We start from the raw sequence: 18,475 nt of genomic DNA, 5'->3' as shown, positions 1-18,475 counted from the left end.
CATAAAATTCATTATAACTAGTATATAAGGTATTTGTGGAAATGTGTTCACTATGTTTGGTAGGTGTTTGAAAAAAATATCTTGAGTAGAATTATAGTTGTAATGTGCTTTGAGTGTTTTTTACTTTTGAGTTGATCATTAACAAGTTTTTTAAATTAGATTTTCATTGTGTCTTGTTGTTTTATTAAAATATTTTTGTCTCTTTTAAGATTCTATTATTTGGAAAATTGATTACTAATAGCATTGGAATATAAATTTTGTTGTAAATGAATAAGTTCATATATTTTATGTTAGCAGATATTAAAGCATGGGCCGAAAACATTAATAAGAATTCAACAACAATTTTCTCTTATTCACACTTGTGTCAAAACCCAGTTACATGCCTACAATCAATTTTAAAGAGTCAAAAAATCGTATCATTTACTCTTGTAGTTTTGGCTCTGTTGCACAGGAAACTTCCTAAGATAAATATTATGTATACATGGGACCGAGGATGACTTTTGTCCAATGTCTCTGTTTCTCCTACTTGCTGCAAAAAAATGAAAATATAGAGTTTCAAAGCTTCAAACCTATTTTTCAATATGTTGTGTTTTCAATCCTCAATCACCTATGAAATCTAGGGAAAAAGGTTTGATCACATAAACCTCATGGTTTGGTATATGCATCAATATCAATTATCAAAGTGGATGAATATTAACTTACAGATTGACAGTGAACAAGGGAAGTGGAATGACAAAATCATGTGGGTAGGTGAAAAATAACATTTGTCACTACTATGTTGTGTTTCGATCATTCTGGTTTACAAATCTATTGGTAGAATTTAAGGGAAGGATACAAATATTTCAATTTCACATCTTTGAAGACAAAGCTCAGCGTGTAAATTCTACTATGTGGGAAACAAATTGCATCATTTAGAATGAATTGAGTATGTAAATTGTTGTCTACATAAGACATTTTTGGATTCAAATAAGGATATATGGAAGGTTTACTCACTGTCAATGTGTTAAATAGATTTCTTAGCATCATATAGATTTTTGTTTTTCTTCTTTCTTTCTTTTTATACCATTGTGCAATCTAGTTGTCTTCTTTTCATAAATTTGTTATTAATGATAAAAAAATAATTAGTTAATATTTTATCTTTATTTTACATAGATAAGTTCTTCATACAAAATCAACTTATAAAACAAGACTTACATGTCTGTGGTTTTACTCAATTGGTGTAATTTTCTTTTTCAAATCACCAAAACGTGGTTGATTTTTTGAAAATACAAATTAGGATTAGTCATGATAATGTGCAACGACTTTACTATAGATGTGACACGTCACATATCAAGATAAAGTCGTGTCAAAGTGACACTACTTTAGTGTAATTTTTTTCAAATGAAGTGGTATCACGTTTTTATGACTTCAATTAGAAAAAGAAATACTCAAGTCATATCACCTTGACATATCACAAATTGTGTAACATTGACACCACTTTTTTAGTAAAGTCATTTTTTTAGTAAAGTTGTGTCACATTGTCATGACTAATCTAATTCGTAATTTCCAAAAAAATTTAACCCCTTTCAATGAATTGAAAAAATATGAGTAAAAATAAATACTTTGTTTAAAACTTGAATAAAGTGATGCAATGATTAAGAAGTGTTAAAAGAAAGTGTGGAAAGCAAAAGAAAAAGCTCTCTAGATTTTGCTGCTGCTAGTACTTGGTTGTGGGACCTTATGGAAAATGGCTCTAAGCAGATCAGCATAGAGAGGAAACTGCAGCACTGCATAGAAAGTGATAGGCAAACAAGTTGCAATGTAGATAGGGAACAAGATGTTCTTGTACTTGTCCTTCAGCACGAAGAAATGTCCAGCACAAAAGGAAACCAACATGGAAGAAATGGAGACGAAGAGAGAGCTGAGGCCGAAAAGGAGCTTCAACGGCAAGCTCATCTTGAAGTCTTGGAACTGTTTCCGTGAGGTCAGGATCGCCAGGAACATTATAAGGGCGGTCACCGAGAAGCAGAGGCCGATCAGAGACGCGATGGCGAAGACGTCGAAAGCCGGCTGCCCTTCTAGCTCCGGCTTTCCATTGTTAGTGCCTCCGGGGACGGAGCTGGAGGTGGCGAAGGAGACACCGGCGACTAGGGCAGCCACAACGGAGCATGAGTTGGAGGTTTCCTTCATCCAATCCGAGCTCTCCTGCAGCAACTTTTCATGGTTCTCCTTGAAGACTTCTCTGCTTGTTTTATTCTCCTTGTTGATTCTGAATGTGAAATGTTCCGGCACTAGGGCTCTCACGTACTGCATCAATGCATGCATGCATGACCATGCAAATTAATCATACATTCGTGTGTTTATGTTGCATGTGCAAAGGTTGACTTGGATAATATTATGAATGTGAAAACATGCATACCTCATACCACTTGAAATCCCACATCATTTGCATGGCAGCACCAGCAATCTGCCAAGTCCTTGCAGTGTTGGTAGCTGTACCTGAAGCTAAATGCAACACAGTGTTCTCCATGTCATCCACTTCCAAAATTAAGCTATCGAACAATTTCTTATCCAAAATCTTCTTCAATTTCTCAATAACTATGGTCTGCCTGTTCTTCACTGCCACAAGGAACACGTTTTCGTTGTTGGAGTTGGTTTCATGCACAACACTTGGAATTTTGGATTGAAGTTCAAACACAATCTCCACAATGCCGTTTTTTACAGCAGTCAAAAATGCAGTCTCCTTCTTGTCAACATGGTGTTCTCCAAGTTTGTATTTGATGTTCTTCATTGCCACAACTAGCAAGTTTTCCTTCTTAAGGTTGGTACTGTCATTAAGGGCAGTTGGTACTTTGTTTTGAAGCTCATTCACAAGGTCGACTAAGCCAGCTTTTGCTACCGACACAAATGTTGTTTCATTCTCTTCACTTTTTGCTGCAACTTTTTTTCTAGTATTCTCTTGTTCACTCTGCTCTGAGCTAGTTCCATAAGGCACTGCAGATATGTACAGAAAGGAGGAAGATGGGACCAAATATTTATATAGTAATACAAATAACAAAAATGGATTTGTAAAATTATAATGTTTGGTAATAAAGTGAGGTGATTATGGCTTACTGTCCAACTGTTCTTTGGTAAGAAAGAGTGAGTCCAATTTGTTGTCTTCTCTGGCAGATTTCATGGAAGGCATTCCTCCAGCCATTTCCATATCCAAATAAGGTGCTTTCATCAAAATATTCAAAAGCTGACCACTGCATTTGTGTTTTTTCTTTATCTTCTTTAATTCTTTCAAGTCTTCCAAGTTAAGTACATCTGCATTGAGAAGGCCAATCATTTATGATAAATAATCCAACTAGGCCAATCATTTGTGAATTTTATATAAAAATTCATCAACATACCTAGTGTAGTGACACCCCATCCTGAAGGCCTAAGGCATTTTAATGCAAATAGAACATTAGTCTTTACATACCGAAAAAAAGTGACATACTTTTGTTCCACTAATATTTGTGCTTTGTTGCCTTCATTTTCTATATTCACTGAAATAATAACAATACAACTCAATCAATGACTGAATGTGGTATATAAAAAATTAAAACACCTAAGTTAAAGAGTTGACTCCTCTCTCTTTATAGTCTTAAGAAAGATATTGTAAAGAATAGAGTCAAAAGGATTTCAATTCATTAACTTTGTAATTGGCTGATAAAAAAACTTTGTAATTGTAAATCATAAAGTATACCTTCTAGAAAGAAAATTTTCTAAGAAATTGAAATTTTTAGAATTTTATAAGAATAAATTGATTAGTTAAAATTAGATCATTTCAAATTAAAAGAGTAAAATTTTGATACTCATTTTATTTCTTTTCTCTCAAACTTATATTTTTTTGAAAGTACAGTGTTAGAAGGTAAGGTGAGTTTGATGAGTTATGTAGGAAAAATTGATGAAAACATTAAAGTATCTATGCAATAGATTTCTCTAATTAACACATGATTAAGTGCATAAGCAGTAGACAATACGAATTTTGAACCTATGACTAAAGAGCCTAGCCAGAAAATGTACAGTGTTAAAGCAGAGGGCTTAAAAGAAACATTTATATAGTTAAAAAAAATGGAGAAGTCTGAGAATATTAACTTGATGAAAGCCTGGAGAAATTTGGTTCATAAAGTTTATTTAAAATTTGGATTTAAGGAAATGAAGGTAGATTAGAAAAGGGGTTCAGCATCTATAATTTAACTAATAATACACATATAATTTAAGCCTTATATACTTATTTTCATATTTAGTAATAAAAGAATTATGAAACGATATAATTTCACATTACTTGAAAAACAAAATCACTTGTTAAAGATAATTTTATTTGCTTTTGGGATTTTATTGGGCCCATCTCTTTTTTCTGTTTTTGCCACATCTTTAGTCATTGCTTTGCTTATAAGTACACTCCTGCTTTTTACTTTCCAACACACAAATGAATTGTATGCTTATTGAGAGTTTCTTTTCTCTATGTCTATTTTTCTTCACACTCGTTATTTTCTTTGTTCTCTTTCTTCGCGATTGGGTTTCATTTGCCCTTTGCATATCGTGTTCTCTGATTGGTTTATGTTTCTTGATTGTACAGTGTTTGGGACTTGTCTTTTGATCTTCAATCGATTGTAATATGGTATCAGAGTCATTTAGAACTTATCCTAGCGAGAGTTTGTTGGGCTTATCAAGCCACCCGCTATCAGATTGTTATTGGATCACCAATAATATATAGTGTCACACACGAGTTCATAGGCTCGCGCTGTAAGGGGGTGTTGGAGATTCCACATTGACTAGAGATAAAGACATTTCATAATATATAAGTAGGTGCAAATCTAACCTTATAAGCCGATTTTATGAGGTTGAGTTAGGATTAAAATTCACTTCTTAATATGAAGCTCTCTGTTGCGCCTATTGAGTTTTCCTTTTCTTGGTGTTGTTTTTTTTAGTAGCTACTTGTTCTTACATCGTAGTGAGAATATCGATATCTCATTTGCTTAGTGCCAAGAAAAAAGTTGAATTCATTCTTAGCACTCATCCTTGTCCACCAAAGGATAACCGTACTTTTTCGACTTGGTCCCATTGTAACAACATGGTTGTCTCCTGGTTAGTCCATTTTGTCTTTGTCCCTATTAGGCAAAGTGTTATCGGAATGGATGTGGCTCTTGATATTTGGAACAATTTGAAAATTAAATATTCTGAAGGAGATTTATCTCGTATTTCTAATTTACAACTTGAGGGTGCTTCTTTAAACTAGGGTGATTTGTCAGTTACTGACTATTTTACAAAATTACATATAATCTGGGATGAATTGGAGATTTTCATATGTAACCCTATCTGTACATGTTCTGTGAAATGTTCTGTGAAATGTTCTTGTTCTATTGGAATTGTTATAAATCAACGAAAATGTGAAGATCGTGTTATCTAGTTTCTTAGGGGACTAAATGATCAGTATAGTAAGATTCATTCTCATGTCTTACTAATGAAGCCTATTCCACCAATACCAAAAAAAAAAATCCTTTTTGTGCAACAAGAAAAACAATTGTCTATTGTTGTGCCCATTACTAATATTCATAGCCTCAATGCTAGTCGTACTACTGCCCCTAATAGTACATTTTGCGGAAAATATGGTCACACTAAGAATATATGCTTTTGAAAGGTTAGGTTTCCCATTGTTGATGCTAAAACTTCTATGTTTAATTCCACTAGAAAACTTTGCACTTATTATAATAAAATTGGTCACAGTTGACACTTGCTATAAGAAATATGAATTCCCACCTGGCTACAAGTTCAACACCACTAACAGAACTACTCAGGTTCGTAATTTAGTTACTACTGATGATGTTTCTCCTGAGCAATTTTCCAAAGAACAGGACATCAAAGATATTCATCTGACCTCTCAACAATGTTAGTTTCTAACTGATATATTGCGTCAAAATAATCTTGGTGCTCCGTCTTCTCAAGCTCAAATTAATCAAGTTGGCACCTTCTATACAAATGGTGATCAACACAACTGAACAGTCTTCAATGGGTATGTTTTTTTCTTCTCTACCCAATATTAAAAATTCTTGGATAATTGATTCTGGTGCCATTGATCATGTATGAACTGATCTTTCTACTTTCACAACTTACACCGATGGTCAATCTTTCTTTTGTGACTTATTCTGGTTCAGTTAAATTTTTTGCCAAATTTTATCTTTCTAATGTGTTATACGTGCCTCAGTTTTAGTTAAATTTAATATATGCTTCAAAATTATCCTTGAAACTTAGATGGAATGTAACTTTCACCTCTACTCACGGTATCATACAGGACAATCTATCCCGAGAGAAGATTGGTATAGTTAAAGTCAATGTTGGCTTGTATCTTTAACTCCTTATCTGTTTCTTCACATTTTATACCACAAACTTTTGATTCTTTTATTAACTGCAATATTAAGGATAATAACTTGTGGCATTATAGACTGGGGTATCCCACCCATGAAAGATTACATGTCTTGAGCAAATAATGTCCCTTCATTACTGTTGACAAACTACACATATGTGATACTTAAAATCGTGTCAAACAAAAAAATATACCTTTTTCTTTAAGTACTTATGCTACTTCTACTATCTTTGATATTTCACATTTAGATATTTGGGGACCATGTTTCATTAATTTTATGCAAGGTTTTCAAAGTTGTTTTACTATTGTGGATGACTACTCTCGATATACATGGACTATTATGTTGAATAATAAATCTGAGATACATAATTACATTATTAATTTTCTAGCTTTTGTTGAAACCCAATTTAATTCTAAAGTAAAAATCATCCGCACTGACAATGGCGTTGAATTCAAGCACTAATACTGCACATAGAAAGAAACTGGATGATAGATTTGTTAAAGGCATTTTCTTGGTTTTCCACATAATACTAAGGGTTATATTTTCTTGAGTCTGAAACTAATCATTTTCCATATAAATTGGATCATGGTTTAAATAGGATCCCCCAACACTTTATCTCTCCCTATTCCCCATGAATATAATTATGCCTGTGACATTTCTTTTGCACCTGCACCTCCCACTGAGCAAATAGAATTTGTCACCACCAATACCACTTCACCTGATATTCCTAGGCACTCCACTCGGCCTCGCAAAACACCATCATATCTTGCTGATTTTCACATCGCCAACAACTGTAAATACAAGGTACCCATTATCTTACAATGTTTTATGTTCATCTTTTAAACATCTTGTCTCTTCTATTTATTCTAACAATGAACCTCGTTCTTACCACTAAGGCTTCAAAATATGCTTGCTGGCAAATAGCCATGCAAGATGAGCTTACTGCTCTTGCCACTAACAACACTTGGCAACTCACTCCTCTTCCCCTAGGGAAGAAGACCATAGGTTGCAAATGGGTATAAAAAATCAAACATAACTTTGATGGCACCATTGATCGTTATAAAGCACAATTAGTTACCAAGGGTTTAACTCAACTAGAAGGCCTTGACTTTCTAGATACCTTTGCTCCAATAGCAAAACTCACCACCTTACAGTTGTTACTTGCTATTGCCACATCACAAAACTGGATTTTGAAACAACTTGATGTAAACAACGCCTTTCTTCACGGTGATCTTCTTGAAAAAGTTTATGTGACTCCTCCTACTGGTCTACCTCTACCTTCTCCACAACATGTTTGTAAGCTTCAAGGCTCCTTATATGACCTTCGCCAAGTTGGTCGTGAATGGTATGCCAAGCTCTCTCATTTTCTTTTGTCTCGCAAATATACCATGTCTGCAACTAATCACTCTCTATTTCTTAAATACAATAACTGTCATCTCTATTTATGTTGAAGATTTGGTTCTCATCACGAGTACCGACAGTGAAGAAATCACAGACATCACTACCACACTTAATCTTCACTTCAAAATAAAAAACCTAGGCAACTTCACTTATTTTTTGGGGCTTGAAGTGGCCTGTAATAATACTGGACTACATCTCAATCACCGCAAATACACTCTTGACCTACTACATGAAACTAACATGCTAGATTCAACACCCATGCCCACTCTAATGACACATTCCTCACGTTTCTCCTCTGAACAAGGCACCAAACTTAACGCCAAAGCCACTTCTTAATATAAAAGACTAATTGGGCGCCTCATTTACCTAACCAATACTCGACCAGACATTGCTTTCACTATCAACAACCTTAGTCAATTTATATCTTCTTTTACCACTCTTCACCAGTAAACTGTCTCTCGCCTTCTTCGCTACCTAAAAGGAAACCCTGGTGATAGCATCTACTTCTCTCGAACCAATACCCTTCAACTACGGGGTTTTAGTGATTCAGATTGGGCTACATGTCCTGAAACCCGAAAGTCAACCACTGGATACTCCATCTTTCTCGTGGACTCCCTTACCTCTTGGAAGTCAAAGAAGCAAAAAACTATCTCTCGAAGCTCCTCTGAAACGGAATATAGAGCATTGGCCACCATAACTTGTGAACTGCAATGGTTATAATATCTTCTCAACGAACTTCATTTCCCCTTCAACCAACCTGCAACTCTATATTGTGACAACCCCTTCAACCAACCTTCAAACCAGTTTTTCCACGAACGCACCAAGCATATCGAAATAGATTGCCACTTAGTTCATGAAAAACTCAATGTTGGCTTGCTCAAATAACTGCCCATCACTTATGCCATGAAAAATTGCAGACATTCTCACAAATTCGTTTGCTCCTCCACAATTCAGCATTCGTAAATCCAAGTTGGGCATGCGCAACATCTACTCCCCAGCTTCAGGTGATGTTAAAGATAATTTTATTTGCTTCTAGGCTTTTATTGAGCCCATCTCTTTTTTCTGTTTTTGCCATATGTTTAGGCATTGCTTTTCTTATAAGTACACTCCTGTTTTTACTTTCAAATACATAATAGAATTTTATGCTTACTGAGATTTTCTTTTCTCTACTTCTCTCTTTCTTCTCACTCACTATTTTATCTATTCTCTTTCATCGCGATTAGGATTTCAATTGTTCTTTACATATCGCGCTCTCTGGTTTTTTTTTTTCTTGATTGGGCAACATTTGGGAGTTATCTTCTGATCGTCAATCTATTGTAATATCACTTTAAAAGAATTATCTTAGTTTTTTTTGTCGACAATGAATAAAATTAAATTAAGAAAGGACACTTAAGGTGTGTCCCAACCCTTAAACATACATAGACAACCAAACCAACTAATATAAGCAAATTCATAAGAGTTTAGGTTGCTAAATTTCTGCATAACTATGCATCAGAAAACTGTTGACATCACTTGGCACATGACTGCAAACTTCAAGCATTTAATTTATACTAAAGCTTATGGAACTTGTATGATTGCATTCAGCACAATAGGCGTAAAAGACCCATCACTTCCCCAAATAGAATGATGGTATTGACTCACCCACCAGCCCCTTTCACACTAATAAGTCTACTGGCCTCCAACTTGCATAGAACCTCATTCCATTTCAATTTCAAGAGCCTCCAACACTGCCTTAAACTGGTTTAATCTACACACTAACTCCTCTACCTCCAAAACTTTTAGAATATGTGATCTCCTCCCCTGTACTACTTCCTCTACAAAACTCCTTATCAATTTACTCCATAAAAATGAACCTTTTTATACCATTTTATGCCTTGGCCAAAACCAATTATGCACCAGTCCAACTCTGCACCAGCCCTTTTCTGCTTCAGACCCTACCTCTGAGAATTCAGCTCCACTAAGTTGCAGGTATAACAACTTCAATTCTCACCACTGCCACATCCAACTTCCATAGTGGTGTCCTCATTATCCAAGAAGTGTAGCCAAAGACCCATCTCACAGTTCTACTACTCAATTATGCATAGGACTCCACCCAAGTTCTGCGTCTCCACCCATACTCCAACAACACGGTCCTAAATTCCTTAGCCAAAAAAAAAAAAGTTCTACAGCCTTCAAAAACCCATAAAACCTCTGCTCCACTAAATTGATGTTAAGCCAATAACAATATCTCACCACCGCCTCATTCTACATCTATAGTGGCTTCCTCATAAGCCAATATATGCATTCAGGAGACTTCCTCATAATTCTGGTACTCAAATTTGCAAAGAACTCCACCCGAGTTCTGCACCACCCCCAATTATAGAGGTCTGCAACACTACCTTTCCACCCCACAACCATGCTCAATTAGAGGTTACCCGATTCACTTACCTGTAGCTTTTAATGCAAAGGACTGGGTTCAAGTGCCAAACCCTGTGTTTCATCCATAACCACGATCTGAGTTGAACCATATGGAATACTTCTTCTGCATCAGCTACCCCTTACTTAAATATAACCTCATTCCTTTGTTTCCATATACCCTTACTATTGTCACCCATATATCTTTCCACACCAAACACCAAGTTTTGCTTACAGCTCATATGAACTTAGTGGAAGTTCTCAAAGAATTATCTTGGTGATTCCATATTTTATATTGAGATTTATTTTTAAAAAAATTGTACACAATTTTGAAGTTTGTCCCTCCATTAAATATAATCTACAATGATATTACAATTATTTAAAAATGGTAATTTAATTAATTTTCAGAACACGTGGTTCACAGAGAAGAAAATAATATAGTTAACCAAATACATAAAAATTTAAAATTATAATAACATAGCAAATTAAATACCGATGAAAGGTGTTGGAAAATTAAAGAACCAATTATTTAGTTTGAAATAAATAGGTAATTAATAGTCGTAAGATCATAAAATTGGGAAAAATTGAAAGCAACGGTAAATTTGTCTTGCATGCGTTAATTAATGAAGTTAATTAACAAGTATTATAACATTTTAAATATTAATCGGAAGTTTACCTTTGTGTTCATGGTCGTCTTCTTTTTCAACTTTCCCCAAGTACAATTTTTTAGCTTTCTCAACATCTAGAGGTTCTTCTTTTTTAACTTCCTCCATGTACGATTTTATATCTTTCTCAACATCTAGAGGTTTTACAGGAATAACTTTGACATGAAAAATAGTAAAAATAGCATTAGAAGTGTGTTTTAGTGGGTATGACATAAATAACATAGATCAATTAAATGTCATTTTGGTCTTCCAAAATATAAGTTTTATAGGGTTCTATTTTTCTCTCGCTTAGTTAAATGTTTTATTTTCTAGTTTACATTAATATGCATATGTTTTTTATTATCTAAGTTTCTATTTATTTAATTAAGTATATGTTTACTTTTAAAAATTTGAAATTTACTTTTCATGTAAGCTTTTATATATAAAATAATTTTAAAAAAATATTTTCAAAATTGCTATTTAAGTTAATTAATTAATGATATGTTATGGTTTCACATTATCTAGTTAGAGAAATCAAGCTTTTGAAAATCATAAGAGATTGAAAGAGATTGATGCACCTAAGAGATCCTTTTTAGGTTGGATTTTATAGTGGAAGATAATTGTAACCTTGGGTTGGATGCATTTAGTTCCTCTAATCATGAGAGCAATTATATAGATCGTTGGGTTATTGTTTTAAGATGCTTAAATATGGTATAAAGTTCTTTTTTTCATATTTCTTCTTTGCACACAAGGAATATAATATGTGAAAGGTTTTTCAGAGATGGTCCATAGATGTCTTTATTTCAAGGGGGCTTAATAATACAAATCAGAGATTTGCCTTCATTAGATTCTAAGGTGTGTCAAATCCACAATAACTTGAGAAAAAACTAGATGCAATTTGGATTGCCAATACCAAGTTACATGTTAATGGGCTGAAAAGTGTGAAGGAATCATGAGAAAAGGTCAAGCCGAAAAGTGGGGAGGAGAAAAGATGAAAAATTTTCAAACATGCAAGTGGTGAGGAATTAAAAGAAGATGGTGTCATGACAAGAAAGTGAGAACAATGTGTTGGGGGAACTGTATCACATCTTTGCGCTTTAGTGTTGAAAAGTATAACCAAATACCGGGGACCGGGACCGAAACCTATTAGGAACTTAGATGTTTGGAACAATGGTGGAAAAACTATGAGGTCAAGGGTTGTGGGTTGTTTGTTCTAAAAGAAAAATTAAAAAATTAAAGAAGGATATGCTTGTTTTAAAATCTATTTTCAGATGTTTTGAGTTAGTTTTCGTGTTAAAAGTGAATTATTTAAAAAGACAAATAGGAGGTACACATAAAAACTAGCTTGATTTACAATTATGCTGAAATTCTTAGTTGTGATATTATGAGTATCATTTTTTCATATATGTGCCTGATGATGGGAGGGAATCATAATAAAAGTTCATTTTGGGATGGGGTAGTGGCTAAGATAAAGAATAAGTTGGCAAGATGGAAATGAAAATTCCTATCTTTTGCAAGAAGAATTTGTTTGCTGAAATTTGTTATTACATCTCTTCCTCTTTTCTATGTGTTTCTCTTTAAAATGTTTGCAGGGGTAATATCTACTATGAACAAAATTCAGAGGCAAATCTTATGGAAATGAGGGAGGGAGGACAAGAAAATAGTGTGGGTATCATGGCTGAAGGTGTGCAAATTAAAGGAAGATAGGGGTCTAGGAGTTAGGGATTTAAGAGCATTTAATTTAGCATTATTAGGAAAGTGGATTTGGAGGTTAGTAACTAAAAAGGGGGGACTCTGGAAAGAATTATTACACTCAAAATATGAGGGTTGGAGGGAATTGAGAAACACATGACATCTTAAATCAAATTCATTATGATGAAGAGACATTAGGAAAATAGCATTTTTGGAGACAATGTTGTTTGGAGAATAAAGGACGGAAATTTTATAAGAATTTGGGAGGATACGTGGGTAGGAAACACCTCTCTTAAAGAGAAATGCTCAAGACTTTACGTCATCTCTTGTTGTAAGGAGGCAACATTATTTGATGTAGGGAGTTGGAAAAATAATACGTGGAAGTGGTATTTGAATGGAGAATGAGGAGGTTTGAATGGGAAATATAACAAATATATCTTTTGATGCAAGAGTTAGATAACGTAACCTTGAACAAGGAAGGGGAAGATAAATGGTTGTGGAAAAAAGACGTGGCACATGTCTTTATAGTTAAATCTTCTTACAATGCTCTATTTAATGATGTCTTTGAGATTGAAAGGGAACTCTATGAGAACTTCTGGATGATAAAAGCTCTTCCCTTAGCACAATTTCTAGCATGGAGTGTGATAAAAAATAAAGTGCCAACAAAAAATAATTGGAATAGAAAAGGGGTAGTGTTTGACACTGTTTTGTGTGTCATGTGTGGTGAGAAAGAGGAGATTGTTACTCATTTGTTCCTACACTACAACATTACCAAAACAGTTTGGAATGTGTGTTATATCTGGATTGACGAGGTAACGTGCTACACTTTGATCCAAAACAATATTTAAGACAATTTAATATTTTAAGATTAAATAAGGTTACAAATAGAGTTTGAGGATGTATGTGGATCGTCATAATAGGGGAGATTTGGAAAAAAAGGAATAACATATTGTTAAGGAATGCAACAGTTGATCCTTTGAAAAATTTTGTGTTATCCCAAGTAAAAACTTGATCATGGATCACAGGTAAAGAGAGTACAACTTTTGCTTATTATTATTGGTGTATTATCCTTATAACATGCCTGAAATCTATAAAGAAGCAATATGCATTAAAGTGGATGGTTATGCTCAATTATTTTTGTGACTATCCTCACATCTTGTTGAATTCTCACTGTACTAGTGACAGATCAATCATTATTTTTCATAGCGGAAACACTCTAAACCTTTGACGTTGTTTTTGCGATTGAGTTCATAATTCCAGGAAACCCTTCTTTTGTTTTGGTTGTTGCCATTATTTTGTGGTAAAAGAACTAAAGTGAGTCATCTAGTATGCAACTAGGTACATATATGGTACAACCTTTGTTGTCTAAACAATCATATATTTTAAATAAGATAGTCTATGATAAGATTGCAAGTATGGTAGTCAAATATAGATTTTTTGGTGTAGGATGTATATTCTTTGCTATAATTGACTTGCAATTGATTTTTGATTTGTTCGTAAATGGGTTAGAACATTTCTTAAATATTCTAATTAATTCATTTTATTCTTTGTCAAAAAAAGTTAATTAATGATAAAATTTTATAAGTTTATAAATATGAAATTCAATAAAATAAATAAACATTTAAGGATTATAAGATGAAGATTAGAAAAGAGAACTTTCTAAGATTATTTTTTAAAAAATTAGATAGAATAAATGTTTTTATTGGTGAACATTAAGAAAAATATAATTTGTTGATTAAATTTGTAAAACCAGTTCAGTGAAAATAAAAAAAAAGTTTGAGGATTCTATGTAAAATAAAATCAAAAGTAGATCGAGGGAGTTGCTAAATTTTTAAAAATAGACAAGATTAATTAATAGTTTGAAATAAAAGATGCTATATTTTGTTGTTGGGGAATTAAAATCCCTATTAGGCTAGCCATTAATTAAGAATTCCACTATATATTGAAAGGATGTATTTTAACTAGAACGTATACAAGATAAAAATATAACTATTAATTAAAAAGCTTAATTATATATGAGATTAATGATCACAACACTTACCATAATATAGAATTTGCTTCCACCATGGGAGATTGCTTCCACTCTTGAATGCTGAAGGTTTGCAAGCAAGAACTTTGAGAGGTGCGTCTCCATCTTTGTTTCGTACTTTCACAAGTTCAGGATAACAACGGCTTATTATAATTGCCAAATCTATATATCAATCACACATACAAATCATTAACAACAATTTTTTTTATCCAATCAAACTGAATCTTCTCAAAATTAAGTTTTTGTAAAATTCTTTGTATTGCATACCTTTTTTAATTTAAAATAGTGATATGTGAAAGTAATTTATTCTATTGGTCATTCAAATCATGTTTAGGGCTTCATTTTTAGGATCTAAATAAACTACGTCTACAACATAAAATTATTTTCCAATTTTACTTTTAGAAAAAAAATATGAAAGGCATAAAATGTTTAAATAAAATATTCAATTGTATAAGAGAAGTATTTTAGTTATTGACTTTACTTACCAAAAAATAGTGTAAATAAATTGTGATTGAAATAGCCACCGATTGATATCAGTATCAAATATACATCACTAGAAAATTATTAAATAGAAATTAATTCTATAGACAAAATAATTAGTTTATATATTATTATACACAGAATAAAAAAATTATTAGTATCTAAATTAATTTTTATTGATAAATAGTTTCTAAATTGGTATATAATTAGCTACCTAGACTTTAGCTACCAACTATTTAGATTATAAAGTTGGTAGGTAAAACTTTGATAGTTAATTAGATATCAATTTAGAACTATTTATTAATAATAAAAACTAATTTAAACATCAAAATTTTTTACTTTGTATAGTATCTAATTTAGTTAATATATCAACTAATTATTTTTTTTTCCTAAAATTTTTTTATTTAATGATTTTAGTGTAGTTATGCGAAAAAAAAATGACTGAATGAATTATTAATAATATTAGCGTGTTTAGCAACCAAAAGTGAAAGTGTCAAAAAATTTGATGGCTAAATCGGTAATTATGTGAAAGAAAATAAAAGTGATATTTTCCACCGATGAAATAGCAACTGAAATTGGAAGTGGTAAAAGGTTTGATAGCTAAATTGATAATTATATGAAAAAAAAAATAAAAGTGATATTTTTTTATTGACATAACAATCGAAATTGTTTATTTTTTAGTTACCGATATGTTTTTATTAGTATTTCTTTTATAGATACAATGGGTAAATGATTTTCAAAATTAAAAGTGACAAAATGTGATTAGAAATTTCGTATTGGTGAATTTTAAACGAACAATATTGATTAAGAAAGTTATAAGTGAAAAGCTTTGAAGATCTATGTAGATTGATGGAACTAGAAAGAGATGAAGATGGAATTAAAAGCTTGCTTACCCAAGAATTCTCTCCAAATGGATTTGTGAAGGATGGTGTCTCCAGTATAGTCCCTAAGTGTAACATCTAAATCTTCGGAAACATGGTGAAGGTACACAAAGGCCTTTATTTGGCAATTGAGCACAGCCTTGAAAATAGGTGTTTCACCGTTCTTGTTCCTAACCTTAATCAAATCCTTCCTTTCACCTTCTTCCCCTATGATGCACTTACACATGCCAATGAACCCTCTTGAGGCTGCAAGGTGCAAAGGAGTGTCCCCTCTCTCATTGGTTGATCTCAGTGCACTTTCATACCTCCCCTGTTCCTTCTTTTCATGGTTCAAGATTTCTCCAACAAGAATGTTAGCAACCTCCACTTTCCCATCATTCACTGCCATATGCAGCGCAGTGCCTCTGCTTTCATTGATTCTAATTTTGTGGTAGTAACTGTAGTTTTTATATCCAAGAATAACTTCCCTCCATCTTCCTTTCAATACCCACTCTTTGAACTCTGTGTTCTCGTACCAATCTGTAACATGAACTAGTTAAATAGTATTTATGCACTGAAGTAAGATATACTCATAATTTTATTTGCAAGTTTTTGGATACGCGTTTATAAACTGGAAAAACAAAACACATATATGTCCGACACTTGATTTTATCATATTTCTGACAAAATATTATAAAATATTATGATATGATTTGTTTAAAAGCTGTTAAAGATTTAATTAGGCCCACCAGTATATCAGATATTAATTAAAGCATGGTTAAATAAATAAAAATGCTGAAAACAACTTCATTCCAAGGTTATTGGATAACAAGATAATTAAGAACAGTATGTCAATAAATTTAATACCAATTATATAGAAAACCAGAGTACAAAGGAGAATTTTAAAATGTTAGAAAACTGATTTGTGAGAGTTCACATTCTGGACTCACCTTCACTTGGCATTCTGGACTCACCTTCACTTGAAACCATTTTGAAACGAAGAGTGCAGAGAAGAATGGTGATAGACGTGAAATCTCAAATAATGCAGGCTTACTTTTTATAGTGACAAAGCTCCCAATTCTACACATTTCTGTTGAGTATATGCTACTACTTTTCTTTTCTTTTTTATTTGTTCTGTATTATTACTATTTCTTTAGTTTTTATCACTAGTTATAAAATAATTAGTCAAAGTTGTCTCTTACCATTTTCTCACTGTATTAATTTCTAGTCTCCTATTAAATTCATTTTAAATATATGAAATCTATTTCCTGATTATATTCATAGTTTCGACTATAGTAAACGTATACATCTTTATAAACAGTGTATAAATGTATTTATGCATCAATAGTTGAGAATAATAGCATTTTATTTGTATGAAAATTAAGAGTTTGAAGTCATCTTAGAGTCCAGTGAAGTGGAATCAAGGAATTTTCTTGCTCGACAATCACATTTATGTCCATATACTGAGCAAAACGAAAGCTCAAGAAAAGCATAAAGCACAATGTTACTGTTTCACTTAGAATTTTCGCATCACCCAAAGATAAGGATTGGTATCTCTGGTTGTCTTTATTTTCATTGGTCTATATCAGTCCTTTTATTCCTAAAAGCAAGCTAAATACTGAAGTAATGCTCTTATTCTTTTATTTGGTAGAATACTCAATATTACTCAAATCAGTAAAGAATTGTTCTTCACTTCAGAAGTCTACACATTTTTTATCAACCCTTATACATTTATGGTACTCTTCACTTATGCGATATACCCCAACATACAACACATATCCAGTACAACACATATTCAGCAGCAGTAGTACATATCACGACTAGTTTAAGAGGGTTGCAGTTGATATCACATATGTCCTCCACATTTTAACTATACTTAAGGGTTTATAAAATATATATACATATATATGTATATGGGATAATAGGATTATCCTAACCTGTGTTCTCCCAACCTGTCTTACACAACCTTAGTAATGCACAAAATGATCGGACTCTTCTAATCCTAGTATTAGTTTTTTATCAGCAAAAAAGAATAAATAATAGAGGTATTTCAGGAATACCTCAATCCTTATACAAAAAACTCAAACCACTCACAACTCCTCTACTGCTTATCTGAACTATTAATAACAGACCTCATGCACACTAGTGTTCCGAGATACCAATTAGAATAAGAAAAACATGCTAGTCTAACATTTGCAATTAACCATGACCAAACTTTCAACTGAACCATTGGGAAGAATTCACTATGATCAGTAACTTCATCCCTAAAAATCTTCTTGTTCCTTTGTTTCCACAGTTCTCCAACAATTGCTACCCATACGCAATACCAAATGTTATTAACGACTTCGCTTTCCTTGATCAATCTGAACAGTAGCGTAAATATGATCCACATTGTTCTCCCTACAGATCTTTTGAAGCTAATTAGATTATGAATTCAAACCTCGTGCATGGTTTGCGGTCTTACACACGAAACTTTGGGAGTATTCCTAACCTCAATAGCCTTCATCTAACACTCTAAGCCAAGTTACTCACCCCTTATAAACTGCACAAGACCTTGTATGTCTACATAACGTGTAAAAATTGCCAGTAGTTTGCACAACA

General features: G+C 32.8%; 1 protein-coding gene across 3 annotated transcripts; it reads right to left on the bottom strand.

Annotated features, from left to right (window-relative positions):
* Positions 1-1,584: 1,584 nt before the first annotated feature.
* Positions 1,585-16,933, bottom strand: LOC137831164 (uncharacterized). 3 transcript variants are annotated; one of them, XM_068638735.2, is made up of 8 exons: positions 16,825-16,933; positions 15,908-16,414; positions 14,547-14,696; positions 10,846-10,989; positions 3,375-3,512; positions 3,094-3,288; positions 2,399-2,973; positions 1,585-2,286 (listed from the first exon to the last, which is right to left on the bottom strand). In XM_068638735.2, exons 1-8 carry the CDS (start codon positions 16,862-16,864, stop codon positions 1,681-1,683), a joined length of 2,355 nt encoding a protein of 784 aa, XP_068494836.1. In that variant the 5' UTR covers positions 16,865-16,933; the 3' UTR covers positions 1,585-1,680. The 3 variants fall into 3 exon arrangements, with proteins under 3 accessions (XP_068494836.1, XP_090159903.1, XP_068494837.1); XM_090303777.1 differs by having other exon boundaries at positions 16,849-16,897; XM_068638736.2 differs by lacking the exon at positions 10,846-10,989.
* Positions 16,934-18,475: the final 1,542 nt, after the last annotated feature.

This window comes from Phaseolus vulgaris, chromosome 6 (assembly GCF_051622355.1).
Source record: "Phaseolus vulgaris cultivar YP4 chromosome 6, ASM5162235v1, whole genome shotgun sequence".
NCBI classification, from domain to species: Eukaryota; Viridiplantae; Streptophyta; class Magnoliopsida; order Fabales; family Fabaceae; genus Phaseolus; species Phaseolus vulgaris.
The sequence above is the reverse complement of the archived record's forward strand: the minus strand, read 5'-3'. Positions and strand labels throughout refer to the sequence as shown.